General features: G+C 29.9%; 2 protein-coding genes across 6 annotated transcripts in view; one reads left to right on the top strand and one right to left on the bottom strand.

Annotated features, from left to right (window-relative positions):
- LOC130451853 (cytokine receptor-like) overlaps positions 1-4,583 on the top strand; it is a 38,463-nt gene extending 33,880 nt beyond the window's left edge. For all 4 annotated transcript variants that reach the window (XM_056791170.1, XM_056791171.1, XM_056791172.1 and 1 more), the window contains one exon: positions 58-4,583. In XM_056791170.1, the coding sequence (XP_056647148.1) occupies positions 58-587 (530 nt within the window). In that variant the 3' untranslated portion in view covers positions 588-4,583. The remainder of the gene's footprint in view (positions 1-57) is intronic.
- Positions 4,584-6,453: 1,870 nt separating this feature from the next.
- On the bottom strand, positions 6,454-16,522 carry LOC130451852 (RNA-binding protein 5-like). Of its 2 annotated transcripts, none has more exons than XM_056791168.1 (12): positions 15,950-16,522; positions 11,462-11,735; positions 11,266-11,389; positions 11,130-11,199; positions 10,965-11,038; positions 9,977-10,096; positions 9,804-9,918; positions 9,510-9,746; positions 9,036-9,413; positions 8,361-8,897; positions 7,832-8,244; positions 6,454-7,026 (listed from the first exon to the last, which is right to left on the bottom strand). In XM_056791168.1, exons 1-12 carry the CDS (start codon positions 15,987-15,989, stop codon positions 6,883-6,885), a joined length of 2,526 nt encoding a protein of 841 aa, XP_056647146.1. In that variant the 5' UTR covers positions 15,990-16,522; the 3' UTR covers positions 6,454-6,882. The 2 variants fall into 2 exon arrangements, with proteins under 2 accessions (XP_056647146.1, XP_056647145.1); XM_056791167.1 differs by having other exon boundaries at positions 15,954-16,513.
- Positions 16,523-18,366: the final 1,844 nt, after the last annotated feature.

Raw genomic sequence — 18,366 nt, 5'->3', positions numbered from 1 at the left:
TTTGTCTTCTACAGCTAAATCAACCTTTACCTTCATTTGATTACATTATGTTTATAGGATACGTAATGCATGATGCTGCACCTGTGGTAAATCGAGCAACAAAACCAGTTGCGACCCCACCTGGAAACTACTGCTTAATTGGAGTAGATCCATCAACAAAATCGCCCATAGATAGCCCTTACGTCACGATTAATGATCTAGATCAGAGTATTTCTCCATATATAGCTATTGATCAACCATCAAGTGCACCTCCTCCGTACACCATGACAGATATCTTTAAAGTACCAAACCCGGGATACGTGCCATTTTCCCCCAAAGAACCAGCGAGTAAAAATACCGGTTATGTAGTCGCTGGCGACTTAACATCTGTCCCCGTTCCTGATGCTAAGACGGATTACTTGGTGATGGATACACAAGTGGGATTAAAACCCACGACAGTGTGGCAGCAGCCCTCTATAATAGAGCCTTCTCTTACTAAATCCGGGTATGTTACAGTAGGAGATGCACCCCCGCCATTATCCGTTAAGGATCCTAAAGGATATGTGTCTCATAGACAATTTGAATCTAAAGCCTTGAAAGAAGACTAATTAGTGTTGCAATAAACTAGATTGTTATTTTAATAATTTTATTTAGCCGTAAAATAATTATGTTAATTTTGTTAAGAATATTAATGGAGGTATGTTTTTGTTTCAATTGTTGAATGAGTACGTATGTTTTAAAATAATGACAGTAACTTACTATAAAAGTGAAATACATATCAGAGAAACAAATATAGTTATAGGTTATTATTAATCCGAATAAGTTTGTCATTAAATCTCAAGAATTTTTACTTTTTGGTGACAAAAGGAAACAAATTTGATTTCATGATCTGTAGTAAAAATCAAAATTATAAAGTTTTTACAAATTTTATCAACAAATCAATATTTTACATGCTTATAATGGAATAAATTATATAAAGTATATCATCCGCCACAAAAATAAGAGTCACTGGAGACTACTTTTCAGCTCTTGGTATATCTAAAAGAGTTGACCATTATTATTGGTGGTCTTAAATGGACATGTTGGTGCAATGTAGGAGTCAAAAGGACCTAAAGCGAAATAAGTACTCTAACACAGAACTAAAATTACGCTGTAATTCGTCAGAGTTTCACACGTTCTGTAAAATACAACTTTACTATTTCGAATACTGTTTACTACCACTACTCCCAACACTCACAATTACTCTGTCTGGCCTTAGTAGTGGTAATTAACATGAAACAGTCATGGATATATCAACTAATAGATACAAGTCAGACCAAAAGTAATCTGGAATGTAAAATTAGAGATAATCCTGTTTATTATGAATATATTGTTAATATTTGAGGCGTTCTATATCAAAACTTGCATTATCCATTGAGAAAGTAAAGAAAAACTGTCTATGTTTGTATTATTAATAATTTGTTACTGATTTTTCTTATATACCTTAATATGAAAAGCATGAATAATCTCCAATAGTCAATTTATGGCACACCTATATATACTATAAATCTAGAAAGACTTTTACATTGGTCATAAATTACTAAAAAGGTTACTGAAACAATGTGAATAACAAGACAATAATCACGTGATACCAAATCATGTATTTTCATTGGGTAACCATTTATAATATACAGAATATGGTGTTTTGTTCTCCATGGGTATTTAGACCACCAAATTGTATATTATAAGGCGAATTTTGATATGGGATGCCTCATTTATATTAAGCAAGTTATCGTCTTTAGGTTACCTGAAGATGATAACAGGGTTCTCGAAACATACATCAGACAATGATTATAGTGGTATTGAACTTTGTTCAGTATGATACACCAGAAATTTCTAATACTTGGAAATCGTAGGTAGTTATAATTACACTGTTGATTTAATTTGTAAAATTTTTTAACCATATATTCTGTAAAAAAATAAAACAGGATATTTGACAGATTTCTACTACAAAAATTTTTTTATTAAATTCTCACATGCATTTAGTAACATCTTGTGAATTTGTGAAAACTGTGATTCGTTATACATGGAACTATTATTGTTATTAATTTGCCTATTCTTGCCTTAATATAACTGTATATTGAAAAAAGTTGAGCTCATATTATTATATACATTGGTTGATGTAAGGTTACTTGACATTTGATGTAATTCTGTATTAAACTGTCAATCAATTAAAATTCAAAATCCGAGTTGTTAGTTTCGAAGTGAAAATTTTCCTTTTTAGCATAACCTCATTTGTTCTTAACCAAATTATACGATAATTATTCTTTAAAACTGTAAATAAGTAAAATTTTTTCATTGATAATGAAAAATGTTAGTAAATTAGGAGTTTTGTACATATATAGCGTTAGGAATTTTTCCCCGAAAGGCAGAACTGCGTGAAGAAGTTGTGTCGTGCCTTGTACATGACTGAAATGTTGAAACGAAAAAGGCATCGTGGTTTTGTTATGTTTATAAAAAAACAAACTTGCCAGAATTAATTTTAGCTGCTTAACGTTTTAAATGGAAGATATCTCTTTCTGATATTGTAGCATCTGCTGCATTGATTTTTTAAACCTTTAAATAAGTTAAAATGAAAATTTTATAATTAGCAAGCATTATATGTAACATGCAACTTGTAGGTTTATAATTTATTCCATATTCCTTGGCAAAATTAGGAAGGTCTATATTTACAAGTCGAATACAGATGCATATTGTTTTTTATATTAATATTGCCCTTTTGCAATAAAAGTTATTAAAATTAAAAGCCATTAGGTATCGAAAATGCATTTATGTATTCTTTTCAGTGTTATTGTAAATTTTATGTGTATGTGCTATTGTTTTGTATAATATAAATTTTTTTAATATCTTTGTTTCGTTCAACTTAACTTGGTTTTTCTTTAAACTAAATATACAGCTTCTGCTATTCATATACACACAACTTTTTTGTAACCTCAAAATTATATAGAAATTAACAAATTAGGTGAACATTTTATTGTTTATAAGAAACTCTAAAACTTGAATCAAAATTATGTATGACCTTGCAACGCTGCTGTTATCCAATTACTTATTTTTCCTGATGTAAAGATGTTTTGTTTGCGTAATTTGAGATCATTTAGACTGAAATTTAAAAATTTCTTAACAAATGTGGACAATTTAAAGGCAACAACGCGATACTGGAAAAACTAAATTAATAATTGTTTAAATAAAATGTTCAGATTTTTTAGTTGACTTTGTGTTCAAAGAACGAGATGTATGTGGATAGCAACACTGTAAATATGATTTGAGGTTAATATTGTTGAGAATTTGTGGTAGGATGGTGAACCATACACTGCCTTTATAAATGTTTGACTTCAACTCACACTCCCTTCACTAATTTTTCAGTTATTCAGAGTCTTACCTTAATTATTCAATTTTTATTTGTTCCGGTGGAGTATGATTCGGAATTTACAAATATTTTTGCTTATAATCAGTTGGGAAAATTATTTTTACGTCACAGTTGATGCTATTTTAGGTACAATTACATATAATTGTTAATTTCAGCAGGAAACTCAACTTCACGTTAAATAAATGCATTATTTTATTAAAAAGTCTATTTGACAAGTATTGTGCATGAAATTTATTAGCGATATATTTTTTTATTTTTTAAAATTATATTTTTACAAAAAATCTCAGTGCTATGATTAGTAATTAAAATTTATTTATTGACAACATAACATTTATTGTTCAATTTGTTAACTACAAATTATTTAATATTTTCTACCACCAGTTTTACTAAATAAATTGTTGTTTAATTTCTTTTAATCAGTAAATTCAGTTCTTAAATAAAATAAATATGCTCAAAACAAATATATAACACGTGCCAATTTGTCTTTGCTACCATATTAACGTTCATTAGAACTTGATGTGTGTTGTCAATTTTTTATGATTTTTCTGGAATAAATATTTTGCTGGACCTTAGTAAGTTTAATCGTCCATTTTGTCGCAATAATTTATTTTTGATTGGTTTTGGTGCAATATAACAAAATTTGTGATTTTTTTTTCTAATTGTCAACCTGTGATAAAATGATGATAAAAACAACAAATATTAGTGCTGCTTACACTTCAAATTATACATCTCTTAGTGTACCTTTCAGCAAGGCTCAGAAGCTCTAAATAATTATGATTTTAATTTACCGATTCAATCTTGATGTTAAAAAGTTGAACATTTCTTTGTTTAACAGACAACATAATTCAATGTCTTTTGTGTGATATCAAATATACTGTGTAAACAATGGAACTGTTTTCAACTAGTGTCGAGAACCATGTCGAGTGTTGTTGCTCATAACATCTTTAGTATTTAGATTTTGAAAAGTTATACTATTCAACACTTTTTTTTTTAAATAAAAACATTGAATTTTATACATACTACTAACTCGATATTGGTTTTCACGTTGGGTATTATTGCCTCGTTTAGGTTCATATTGATCACTTCAAATTTCTATGTAGTAATTAGATTTTAATCTGTATTTGAATGTATAATCAGTTCATGTTCCTTTTTATTTTAATAAATATATCATACACTCAATCATGTCGTTCATTTACCTGATCATATCCATTTACAGATACTTTTACACCTTATTTCACCAAATGAGTTTAACCATTGGTTATTGATCAAACTCTGTGGTATAATTAATCTCACGCACTAACAATATGACCAGTTGGCCAAATTGAGACTATTAATTGAAAATCTATGGTGTTTGGAAGATGACATTAACATCCACTATATTATTTTGGTATGAAATTAGATTTTTAGAAATTCATTTGTTTTTATGTTAATTTAGTCAGTGCTTTCTTAGATTTAACTTGTTCAAAACTGGAATTTGCTCACTCAGTGGCTTTTATGGGGTCAATTGAGTTTAAAATGTCTTAATAAGCTGGTGGAACTTTGGTTCTTTCAAGTTTTATTTGACCAATAAGAGCTCTGTAAGTCTAATTTGTTTAAAAATTGACTCCACTTTTTGAAATTTGGTGAAAAAAAGCCATTCCAAATTAAATTTGCTCACGATGTGGGTTTTTCAAGATTAATTTAGTCTAAAATTGTTTTATAAAGTTTAAGTTGGTTTTCTCAATATCAACTTGCCAAAAATGAACTTTTCTTAATTCAGTTTGGTCAAAAAGAGATTTCGAAGTCTAGTTTAATCAAAAATTCCTTTTTTTTTTCCAACGTAATTCTTTTTTTAAAATTACGTAAATTTGTTCACGAAGTAGTATTTTAAAATTTGATCTGTCTAAAATGAATTTATAATGTTTAAGTGACTTTTCGAGTTTATTTTTGGCAAAAAATAAACGAATAAGTAATAAAATAAGTTTAATATGGTAAAAATTGGTTTTTATTGGTTTAAGTTGATCAAAAAAGGCAAATTGACTATTAACATAATTCGCTTTTGTAAATTTAATGAAAAAAGGTCATTCCAAAACACATTTGCTAACAAAGTGGATTTTTGAGTTGAATTTAGTCTAAAATGGCTTTATAAAGTTCAAGTTGGTCAAATTCTGGCTTTTCCGTGTATAAATTTGGCAAAAGTTTAATTTGGTTAAAGATGGACTTTTTAAATTCAATGTGGCCAAAAAGGGCTTTGCAAGTCTAATTTCATCGACTTTTTTATATTTAGTGAAAAAAGTCTCTCCCAAATTGAATTTGCTCAATAACTGGATGTAATTTGGATATACTTCTCTTTTTGAAATTTTCTTCTTCAAAGTATTGTATTTATTAATTAAATTTGCTCATAAAGTAACTTTCATAAGTTAATTTAATCTAAAATGCCTTTAAGTTTAAGTCGGTGGAACTTTCGCTTTCCAGAGTTCAATTATTAGTTCAGATTCGCTTAAATTGTTTCGTTTAGTGAAAAAATAGCTTTTTATTATTTTATCTGGTGAAAACTGACATCAATGTGACGAAAGATGGTTTTTCAAAGTTTAATGTATGAAAAATTAATTTTTCTTTGTTTAATTTAGTAAAAAATTAGCTTCAAAGTTAAATTTGTTCATATCTGAGATTATCTTGATAAATAAATTGCTATTTCTAGTTCAAATATCGGTTTCATAGTTCAATTAAATCTGACTCTGTCAAAACTAAACCTGTCTTCAAGTGTTTTGTCATTACATGATTATATGTATTAGTAAAAAATGCATTTCTCCATTTAGACTTTAATTGAGTATTTGCTTCAGTTTTAAAAATATCTTGTATATTTGCTTCTACTTCCTTCGTTTATGTTACGGTATGGAATTTATTATGCAATATAATAGCTATTTAGTTTATTCACCAGACTTTTGAAGTTTTCTACGCTTGTAGCTTATAGTATTTGACAATATCCCATTTCTTCATTGGATCAACTGATTCCTCCTCTCTTCCAATCATGGCTACATGTGGCATTGATTTTGTAGTAGTAAGGTATAAAACAAAAAGATGATAACTTTTGATTAACATTATATTTCATGAAAAAAAAATATTTCCTGAGTTATGAAATCAAACTCGAATTACATCTTCACAATTCATTTTACAGAAAACTACTGAATAGTAATCTATTAATTATAAAAAAAATATAAATAGCACATTATATGTAATTATACTTGGCACTATAATGATAACTAACAATGTAGAAATAGATTCGTAAAAAACGTTCACGATGCAGACTAAAATGAAAGTTTGGGTTTACATTTATTCCAAAAATAAATACATTTGTGAAAACCGTTCTGTATCCTTAGATCATCTTCAATAGAGTACTACACTCTCATATAAATGTGTTATCATCACCATACTTTCATTATAGTCTTATGAAAATTATTTTCAAATATTTCGAATTTCATTATTAATTATGCTGTACATAAATAACAAACTAAAAACTAGTTACTATTTTCTTTTTCTGTCAATTCTTGGTACCGAGCATACATCATTTTCTTTACACAGTCTTTATAACTTTCTCCTGCTAAAGCTGTATATCCTGGCAACTTGCTTCCCAAACCAACAGTGCTGCTGTGTTGTTCCGCCTGAAAAAAAATATATCGAGGTTACTGAACACATCGTTACACTGTTTGGTCCTTCGAGAACTACAGTTTATTACAGTTAGTAATACGTCTAGGTCATTGAAAAGACCTCTAACAAATCAGAATTAAGTGTTCATGTATAATTGAAGTCTTCATAAGAATCAACAATTCTATTCACGTAATCCTCTGTTTAAATTGAAGAGAAGCCAAAGTTAGGTCCAAGAAGACCAAAACAGGGCTGTTTTCACCACCATCTATACATCGATTTCTGCTAGACCTAGTTTCTTTAAGTGCTTCCTGATGCAGCAGTATCCTGTGAAAAATCCAGTGACTAAGGTCCAAATATTCCTAAGATCTTACAAAGGAACCTTTTGTAATTATTCAGACTGGATAGACAACTCCAGGGTTGGTTTCCTTCTTTAAAAAACTTTTACCTCATATGAGCATTTTCTTAAACCATGAAAAGGAACAAAAAAAGTGATTTGCACTCTTATTTTGGCATTGGCTCCCTCCAGGTTTACAAACTAAAGAGACTATTCTTCTCTATTCCATCAAGTTTTTTTTCGGAATTCCTATATTAACTTTGGAGTAAATGACAAAGAAGCTTCAATAATTCATAATTGCCTGACTATATCTGTATATCCATTACTTTTCTGATAATTTCTCTCTAGGTTCATTTCCACATCTTTCAAATTTCTTTCTAAATGATATTCAGATAGTAACTTGGAGATGAATAGTGTTTTGTGTCATCAAAAATAATGAAACTTTGGGTTAAAAAATAATAGATATTTTGAAAATTAAAAGATACCTGTATGATAGTAGTCCTTCCTTGATTTTGTTTTCCAAGGCCCTGCCCTTCACTCCACCCCATCTTTTGCAATAACCGATTTCCAACGTTTTCGGCTCCAATGGGTTCCATTACAGAAGCAGAGGAGACTGGAAGCTCTACATCTCTAGCTTTGAGATATTTCTCTTTCAATTTACTGGGTTTTGGTGTGTCTGGATCTCCATATTTCATTCTCCTTTCCTTAGCTCTATCGCGATACACAATTTTATCACTAGCCTTTTCCGATTTTTTCTTACTCCGAGCTTCTAAATTTTGTTTGTGGAGGGTAGAAAGCTTAGCATGTTTGTTCAATGCATCTAGTGAACCCAACTGTCTTTTACACAAGTTACATATTAGTTTTGTGTAATCTAAGAGTTGCTCTTCTTCCTCATCACCTACAAAAAAAATTTACCATTGCTAAAAATGCTTCCAAATTACTAAAGATTTTGAAAAATGTAATTGCTATATTCAAATGAATTTAACAATAAGATGCTGATAATTTATAAATAACCTGATGAGTCACTTTCTCCTCCATAGGCTGCAACCAGAGGTCCTGAAGAAACTGAAGAATTCGGTTCTTCTACATCAGTGTTGAAAAAAGGTGGGGGCGCAGTTGTTGTAGGTGTCAAAGTTTTCTTTTCTAGTACAGAGAAACCAATATCTGCCGAAGCACTACTTGAACTAACACTAGAGTCACTGGCAGCTTTCAACACAGCATTTTCTTTTTTCTGATTAAGTGTCTTGGCCCATCTTTCCATGTCCTTTGCTATTTTCTTTGCTACTTTCACTTTATCCTGTTTCTCCACTTTCTGCTTTTTATTGTCAGATTCTTGTGTCATACTTTCTGTAGATCCTTGGGGATGTTGATTGAAAGAATCATAAACTGGTGCTAAGCTGTACGTTTGTTTATCATGATCCCAATATAGCCATTTTTGGATCTGGGAATTCCAATAATATGTGGAGTTAGGATCGTAGTACAAGCCAGTAATTGAGCAATACTGGTAACCAGTATTTTTGTCGTAGACATAACGAGAAACATCGGGAACAGCTAAAAAAACAATAAAATTGTTAAGAGTAAATATAAATCAATAAGAGTAGGATACTATGTATCAAGAAACGGATTCTCTATTTTCAACGTTATACATATAAAATGGAACCGGTATCATAGAAAAATAACAACACTTACGATATTTTTTTCCATCAGTTCCAGTTGGAGTTTGCTGTACATCATAATAGCTAGGAGTAGTTTTGTTAGCATTTAATTGCTGTATAGCAGATTGGGCTACAGCTGCTGCAGCATTGGCAGCATCCATTTGATTTTCTTGGAGTGTTATGGAATTTCCTGCACTGATTTGCTGGGTAAAGAAACTTCTATAATAATCTATATATTGCATGTATTCTTGAGGAGATTTGGCATAACGCCTAGCTGCATACTCTGCTAAGCTATCAACATCAGTCATTGCGTACGTACTAGGTACAGCTGCATTGGGAAACGCTTCGTGATCTGCTTGTGAATATGCCTTTTTGGTGTCTCCCATGTTGTACTTACAATAAGATATTATCACTAAAAAGTATTTGTTTAAATAAGTATATAGGAGAAATCGATAATTAGTAATTATTAAATAAAATATATATATTAATTTTTAATTTTAGTACTTACCAGACTTTCCATCAATAGTGAGGGGTGTTTTTAGATTATTTAAAGCTCCGAATATAGCTAAAGCATCTATGGTACTATCTGTTCCCAAATAACAGAGTCCTCTGGACGTGGAAGTTAGAGGATCCCTTCCTATACATACGGCAGATATACTTTTAACTAGATCAGGTATAGCTGTACTCAAAACTGACATAACTGAATCTTCAGTGGTTAATGCATCCAAATTTCTCATCATAATTGCTATGAAAATAGTGAAATAAGTTAGACAAAACCATATAATTATTTGTTTTTACTCACTTTTTGTGGCATAATTACAAATTTCGTCACTACCACTACCCCCTTCTTCACTTTCAGTTCTAGATGCGTGACACTTGAAACAATTATCTCTTCTTTTGAAGTTTTGAGCCCCACACTATAAAACAAAAAGTATTTGATATACTGAGAAACATTTTAAAGATAAAGATCGTTACCTTTATGCAAAACCAATCAGCTGAAGCTTTGAAAGAAGGTGGCTTATCGGCAGAGCCCAAATCTTTAGGTATACTATATTGCATTATAGCACGATAGTGGTCTTGCAGCATCAACACTCCCTGAAATGACAAAAAAAATTAGTAATTATTCATCTAGTAACAGCTAAAGAAACCCTTTTCAGTTCCTAGATACGTGAAATGAAGTCTTTTACTGAGCTGTTGATGCCGTGAAATATGGCCGCAATCTATATTCTACCCTTCAAATTTTCTATAAATTATATTGTAAAACCATTAGTATTTTGGTGAAATTTATATACGTTTGTTTTTACTGTAGAATACCCATTACTCGTTGATATTATTGTTTGACATATACTGGTAATACATCGACTGATATGCCATACTGAACCCACTGTAAGAAACTGCAACTGGAAGATCCTGGCAAGTTCATAATTTCATAATAAATTCACAACTTGTCATTATAATTCCATTACATTAGCTCAAATGGATTTACTATGGCAGCACTATTTGGGAAATTTTAATTTTTATTTTGGAAAAGGCTTTTTTTACAATTATTCAACTACAAACTGAAATGTATCTATTTGAATGTTGTATATTTTTGAAAATTGCGCAATATTTGTTAATATTCAGAGTATTAACAAATAAATTTGTATTTAATACAAAAAACTGATGGTATTCCACTCAATCCATACGTTTTATAGATATTTTGATATCAATCTAAAAAACCGTAATGCGAGTGTATGTATATGATTACAAAATACTTTAGATTTTGCAATTTAATATAATAATTAACGAGACTCACAATCACAATCTTGCGCTATTTTTAAAAGATGTGAAATTTTAACAAAATTGGAACGAAGTTGCATTGTATTTTGTTTAAATGAGCGGCCAAAATAAAAAAGTAATAATATGATTAATACTTATCGCATGGCAGGTAAAATCAATTACAGTCTTCTTTAAACTAAGATACCTGTTTAATCTCCATCCAACGAACAGCCTCACCCAATGTGGCAAACTCGACAAAGGCGAAACCGCGGGAAGCACCTAAACAGCACAATAGATACCAATGGCATTACCCGACCTTACGCAAACGGCCTAAGAAAACCTTAAACGTTGGATAATATTGGATTATTACCTGTATCTTTTTTCCTAATAAGCCGAATGTCCTTTGGCATCAACTCGCACGAAATTATATCCTGTCTTATCTATAACAATTAGACAAATAAATAGACAAATGAATAAAATCTTGATGAATGTCAATTTTGACTTACATCATATTCAGAAATATGCTGGGCAAGTCCTCGTATCATTATGGTATTATTTGGAGGTTGACTTTTGTATCCAATGATTTCTGATCCACTAGCTCCGATAGGTGCACTCCCAGGGCTTCTTTCACTGTTAAAATCATATTAGGTATTAAACACAATGCTAAAAAAATACTTTATAGCCATTCCGAAATTCCTATACCTATCACTGTCTCTTTCATCATCCCTATATCTGTCCCTGTCACGGGCCTTTTTTTCCCATCGAGAGCCACTACTCCTCGATCGTCTTCTCCTATGCTCTCGGTCTCTATCACGATTTCGATGATGCCGTCTTTCCCGATCTCGATCCCTTTCTCTATCCCTAAAATCGGGACTACGAGAGCAATTCTTTCTTGCACCATCCCAGGCGCGATCCTGATCTTTATGTGAATGTTCCCAATCACTATCATAGTCACTTTCTTTCCTATTTTCATAAACTGAAAATAAAAATTTATCTTTTAGATTCCTAAGTATGAAATAATCGCATATTTTATTTAGAACTTGTTCTATAGACATGGTTAGGTTAGGATATAATCATCAGCATTTAGTTATGGCTCAGTAGTCATTTCTGGCTAAGTGACATCCCACTTAAGTCATTTTTTCGTGGTTTTGAAATTTTTATACCGTTTGCTAGTGAATTAAAATACGCGTTTTTCCAATTAAATCAAAAAATAGTATTTTTGAATCTATTATAAAAAATATACAAAGTAGAATATTTTTGTAAAGGTGTAATTTGGCATTTTTGATTTTCAATCAATTGAAAAACTATAAAAAACATAATAAAAAAATATATTACGTCATTATACCATTATACATTGCAAAGTGAAAAATATTCTCTACCAATAAGTGAATTTGTTTGGCTTCCTTTCAAAACTATAATAAAAAGTGATGGATTTTTGTGGTTGTCGATTTGCCGGTTTTATCTTAAATATTTTTCGTGTCGAGAAACTATAAAAACGTTAAGATTAAGGGGAAATTAACAATAAAAGACCTAGAGAAGAATTAGATTGCCGCTAAAACAGACATAATGCCAAGTACATAGATACACATACATTGCAAAGAGGTTTTAGGAAAAACATATATGCAACTGATCAGATATTAATTATTTTGATTGGATTTTATGAATACGAAATACTAATACAATACCTTCGATATTTAAAAAGGAATTACTTGTCGCGTCTGATAAATAAGTGGGGTTGTAGGTGTAGTGTTCAGTATGAATATAACCATCTTTCCGAATATTCCAAGTTAGTTAATAGAAATGTTGAAGCTGAACATGATGTAGTAAGCCAAACTTAAGTTCAACAGTCGTCAAATGTTTTAATACCTTTCTTGTGGTGAAAAGGAAAATAGACAAACAAAAATAAGGATCGATAAATATATATTATGACACAGGAAAGAGAAACCTTGATGAAGATGTATGAATAGTAAAGTCTACGAATGAGGTAACAACACACAGTTACTTGAATAGTAGGAGATACAACAATTAGTAAATTCATAAAGGTATGTAGAATACTATAGCTAGTTCATCTTGATAGAATGGAAGAAATAGAAAATGTGAAGATAATAGCGTGTATGATACCACAAAGAAGACAGAACTGGTAATAGAAGATCTAGAAGACAAACGAAAATAGTGGATTTCCTGTATTTAATTTCTTATTACTTAATCATTAATTAGTTAACTTGACCTTATGTGAAATTTTCTATCCGGATATTCCAAGTTAGTTAATAGAAATGTTGAAGCTGAACATGATGTAGTAAGCCAAACTTAAGTTCAACAGTCGTCAAATGTTTAATACCTTTCTTGTGGTGAAAAGGAAAAAAGACAAACAAAAATAAGGATTGATAAATATATATTATGACACAGGAGAGTGAAATCTTGATGAAGATGTATGAATAGTAAAGTCTACAAATGAAGTAACAACACACAGTTACTTGTATGGTAGGAGATACAACAATTACTAACTTCATAAGGGTATGTGGAATAGTATAGCTAGTTCATCTTGATAAAATGGAAGAAATAGAAAATGTGAAGATAATAGTGTGTATGATACCAAAAAGAAGACAGAGAACTGGTAATAGAAGATCTAAAAGACAAACAAAAATAGTGGATTTCCTGTATTTAATTTCTCATTACTTAATCCTTAATTAGTTTACTTGACTTTATATGAAATTTTATATAATTTGCTAATATTATAATTTTGTGAAATCTCTGCAGACATTTTTGGGACTGTACTCAATTTTTTTTCAAATTGGTTCATAGATGTCTGAAAGATAAGATTTTTCAAATAATTTTCATAATTTATATATATATATATATATATATATATATATATATATATATATATATATATATATATATATTTTAGATCACTAGCTTCATTATGCAGATTTCACTGTATTTGAATTATTTATATCACCAATAATAATTTTAAACCTATAATCTCATATTTTCACAACCAATATTTTTCTCTCGCCCTTTAAAAAATTGTACTTACTAAACAAGTAAATTAAGTATGAAGGTTAGACTGTTATGTAATGTAATCAGTAATTTGTAAAATTTTTTAGTTTTATTTCTCATATTCCTCCACATTTGTATGGTTTAGTTGACAAAATCAAACACGTTATAACCATAAAATATTTATTATGCACCCATAAATACATTTTATGAAATTAGCACATCAAATTTCTCTAATAAGAAATGAAACAAAGGTAGGAGAACAAATCTAGCATCTGGAAGGTATAACCTTGAAAGCGAATACGAGTTTATTGACCTCACACAATCTCCTATGATAATAATAAAATTTGCAATAAAGCAGAAAAATCTTTTGGTATTTAAATTTATATCACAACAAATCTTAAAAACGTCGAGATGAATGCTAGATATACAGTATTTCGTAAACCGGTCGCTTTAAGGAAAAATCCTGAAACCCGTTAATATACTAATTGTAAGGATACATTTTTATTTTTGACGTCATCTATGAGAGCATGATGACGTCATGGCTTAAATTTTTAGATATAAATGTGGATGTTTTAATACATTATTTGAAAGATCTTTCTATGAAAATGCAGCAGAATTACTTGAAGAATAATTTCCATGGCTACATTTCATGGTCTCTGTATTGCAAATGTAATCTCTGCACTTCGGTATATCAGAATTTTTTCTGTTAGGTAATTGCTCCTAAGTTGTTATTATAGGCCTTGCAATCATGTTTATTCCACGGAAGTTTTGTTAAATTTCCATATATTTGACTTGTTTTGCTTGATTTTTATTATTGTGTGTATTATATTAACCCACTTACATCGTATATATATATATTACTAAACTTTGTTTCACACAAATTCTTATAGAAATAACAAAATAAATAAGGCCGGACACACACAGCGTGTTTTTAAGGCAGATAATTTACTGTCGCCTTAATATATGTAACCTGGTACTTGGTAGTAAACACCGCTGTGTAAACGCGCATTTAGCTTTGTAATTTGTGTAATGTGTTACCGGCTTAAGAAATAAGAGTAGTTTAATAGAAAACATTTCAGCCAATATTAAAAAGCCTAAAATTGAAAAAAGTAATAGAGAAAGTGTACCTTCTATCGCATCTTAGAATGGTATCTTTTAAATTAAAAAAAAAACTGATTATACGGATTTTTTTGGTGATTATGTTTGAAATTTCACAAAAAATTGATAACACTCCAAACCCGCTTTGACGTTAAAATATTGCGTCAATTCGATTTTACTGATAAATGTTCAACTGTTAATTTTTATTAAAAGTAATTCAAATTCGGAGCTCTCGGTATTACTGGCTTCCGGATTATGAACAAATTTCTTGACTACATAATTTATGGGATGTCACATCTTAGTTACTGGTCATTTAACAGACACGGTGTTTAATTGGATCTATTCCGAACATTCCCGTAAGAAAACTGCTCCAATTCGCAATTATTATCTGGTTATTATTATATTATTTTTTGATAATTTGATGCCGATTTATCTAGTTTGTGTTTTATAAAAAAACTACGTTTTGAAAATAGAATTTTATTGAGTTTAAAAGCTAAATCGGCAAATCTATGCTATCCGATATAAATGATATACTTAAGCATGTTCAACGATATCGCCATTAGTATATTATTACGAATTCTGGGCTAAATAAAAAAGAACTGGTTCTTATATCTTATTCGCCAAGATGTTATTTCTCACTAATATCGGATTTTTTATTTTCAACTCAAACCAATTTTGTTATTGAAATGAATAATAATTTTTCTGTATCTACACGCAATCTTTACCTAAATATTTGAATGATATATTCATAGTTGTGAGAATCAGGTATGATATCTTTTAGACCTTCACTTGAAAACACTGTCAAGAGCCTGATTGAATTTTTCATTTATGTTAGAATCAACTTTTAGTTATGGTAAAAAGATTATTCAAAATTTTTGAAAAAAATAAATCCAAAATGACAGTTTTAAATTTAGTTCCACCTGGCAAATGAGAATTTTGAGGGATCATAGAGAGGATTTCCTTTGTTGAAGTTCCATTACAGTAACAAAGTATTTTGTAAATTAAGCTTAGCCGAATTTGAAAATAATAAAAATATGATAATTCGTCAAAAATAATTAATAAAATAATGTGTAGATAGTGATTTTTACGTACTTACGTGATTTTTTATGATGTGTCGGAGATCTATAACCATTATGTCGCCTACTATGACTGGGGGACCTAGACCCCGATCTACTTTTATGCTTATAATCTACGGGAGAGTCTCTCTTATGGGGTTCGGGGGAGATACTCATACTTCTATCTCTCGGGGAGTATTCGCGAGCCATTTGAATTGTTATACAATCTAAATAGTAACAATGAATTACAATTATTATGTTTTGAAATAAATTTAAAAGTTTGTTATAGGAAGTCACTAAAAAATTGAGTATGGCGCCGATATCGTTGCGGACCACGATTGTAGCATGACATTTTGTATCACGACGCTCATTACTGAGAAGGATACTATTCTATATTGAAAATTGACATACTCGAATAACACAATACTGGTTTAACACAAAATTCTATTAAATTTATCGAAATAATTCCGTCTTACAATTTTTCGTCACTGATTATTTATAGAACAAGATGGCAGACTACTCGATCGTATAATTTAACTTAGCGCCTGCGTATCGTTCGCATACTACCGTTCGGGGCAATTGAAATTTCAATATACCTGCACATAAAAGAAACAAGGGTGAATAGATAACCTTTATATATCAGGACAAGGGTAGGTAGTATACAGCGTTGACGATAGCACACACATTATGTTGACCTTTTTACCCTGCTAATCGAAAAAGAAGCACATGAAATCATATTAATTGTTCAAAATATCAAATCAACCAATAATTAAACTTTCACGTATCAACAGTTTTTAAATCTTCCATGTTGCCGCATTTTGTGCTTGTGACATAAACCGATAGGAAGAAAATATGGATTGTTATAAAATCGTTCAAAGTCTAAATTCAAAAATTAGATAGTTATTAGATGGTCAAATCTATAAGTTGAACCAATATTGTTAGCAAAATCCAGCATTACCTCTGTTTGTGGAGTCATATTTTATTACTCACAGATGATCGGCTGTGATATCTAAGCAATTTGTAATATGAATACTTTTTGGCAAGCTTCATATATTAATGAACAAGTTGGTGAGTGGTTAATCCAAAAAGTATAAAATGTATAAAGAAAAATTTCACAGAGGTGAACGAGATAGAATGAAATTATATAAGTTTATTAAAATATTTAATCCCCGATAACTATATCACAAAATCTCTCTATCCGTATATTCATTTTTAAAGAATTTGTATAAACGTGACATTTGTTATTTATCGCTATTTAATTTCCTATAGGTGTATGAGTGTATATGAGTGTGACGACTACTTCTAGAAATATTTAACAATAACAAATATTTGAGGAATTCTTAATGGTTTTTATTACAATTCAAATCCTTGAATGTCACGTGATATATAAAACTAGTGTATTCATTAAGCAAAATATTCACGGGGAGTTTATAGATAAGTATGAATATTATATAATTGTATGGACTGTATGATTTGTTCGTTTTATTAAATAAACTTTAGTATATAATAATCTTTGTTTCATTTTGTTCAGTATAGCATAATGCAATGCATATATTATTCAGTCAAACAATTACATATTCAATACATTAATATTACAAAACCAGTACTCTCGGATTCGAGAATTATTTTTAAAAATTTCATTTAAAATTAGCGCCTCGAAACGTCAATGTCAATGGTCATAAGAGACCAATTACAAGTTCGATACTTCTAAAGATGGCTACGAGGAAATTAGGTGATGTTGTTGCTGCGGAATATTTTTTGATAATTTGAAAAGTTTTGAGATTACTATTGTCTTGATTCATTTTTATATTATCCACTACTCCAGTGAGTTACCAGTTATGATGTTTGACGAAAGATAAATTTGTTTCTTTGTGATTGAAGGTAGATCTTGATGAGATTGATCATCAATTATTCAAATTTATCAAAAATTGGTCAAGTTTTAAAGATTTTTAAAAGTGATCAATGTAACTGATTATTAAAAAGTTTGAAAGTGTATCTTGAAAATTTGCATATAGCAATATGAAAGGTCCCTGACACTGCCTAACGATCAGCGGATTCCAAAACCGATCAAATAAAAAGTTCAATGTAGTTAATTAAGATTCATTCTTTGTTTTATTGACATCGGTTTAATACAGTATTGATTTATTAACTTCTGTATAAATTTAAAAGTCGTAAATAAATTATTTTTAAAAAGTATCTCGAAGAACATTTCTTAATCTGCTCATTTGTTATGTATATTTATTTCTTGTTTTTATTCACAAACAAATTTATGGTAACAATCTATTCTCATAAATACTGTAATTCTTCTATCTTTCCTCCTGTTTAACTCATATATATCCTCATGATTTATATTCAATAATCTCAAATTCCAATATCCTTAAATTGGTAGCGAGATTTGTTTTTCCATTCCACTTGAGGATTTTTTCCTAGATGAAGTGCTTGCTGATTGCGAAT

This window comes from Diorhabda sublineata, chromosome X (genome assembly GCF_026230105.1).
Source record: "Diorhabda sublineata isolate icDioSubl1.1 chromosome X, icDioSubl1.1, whole genome shotgun sequence".
Classification (NCBI taxonomy): Eukaryota; Metazoa; Arthropoda; class Insecta; order Coleoptera; family Chrysomelidae; genus Diorhabda; species Diorhabda sublineata.
Note: the sequence above shows the minus strand (reverse complement) of the source record. Positions and strands in the feature narration are given on the sequence as shown.

What these genes read in the sequence shown, in the direction of transcription:
- LOC130451852 (XM_056791167.1), bottom strand. Translation starts at nt 16,122, where the DNA reads ATGGCTCGCGAATACTCCCCGAGAGATAGAAGTATGAGTATCTCCCCC. An exon ending in TATTAGGAAAAAAGATACAG is followed by an intron (nt 11,039 to 11,129) that starts GTAATAATCCAA and finishes TGTGCTGTTTAG; the next exon opens with GTGCTTCCCGCGGTTTCGCC. An exon ending in GAAGGACTACTATCATACAG is followed by an intron (nt 7,027 to 7,831) that starts GTATCTTTTAAT and finishes ATTTTTTTTCAG; the next exon opens with GCGGAACAACACAGCAGCAC.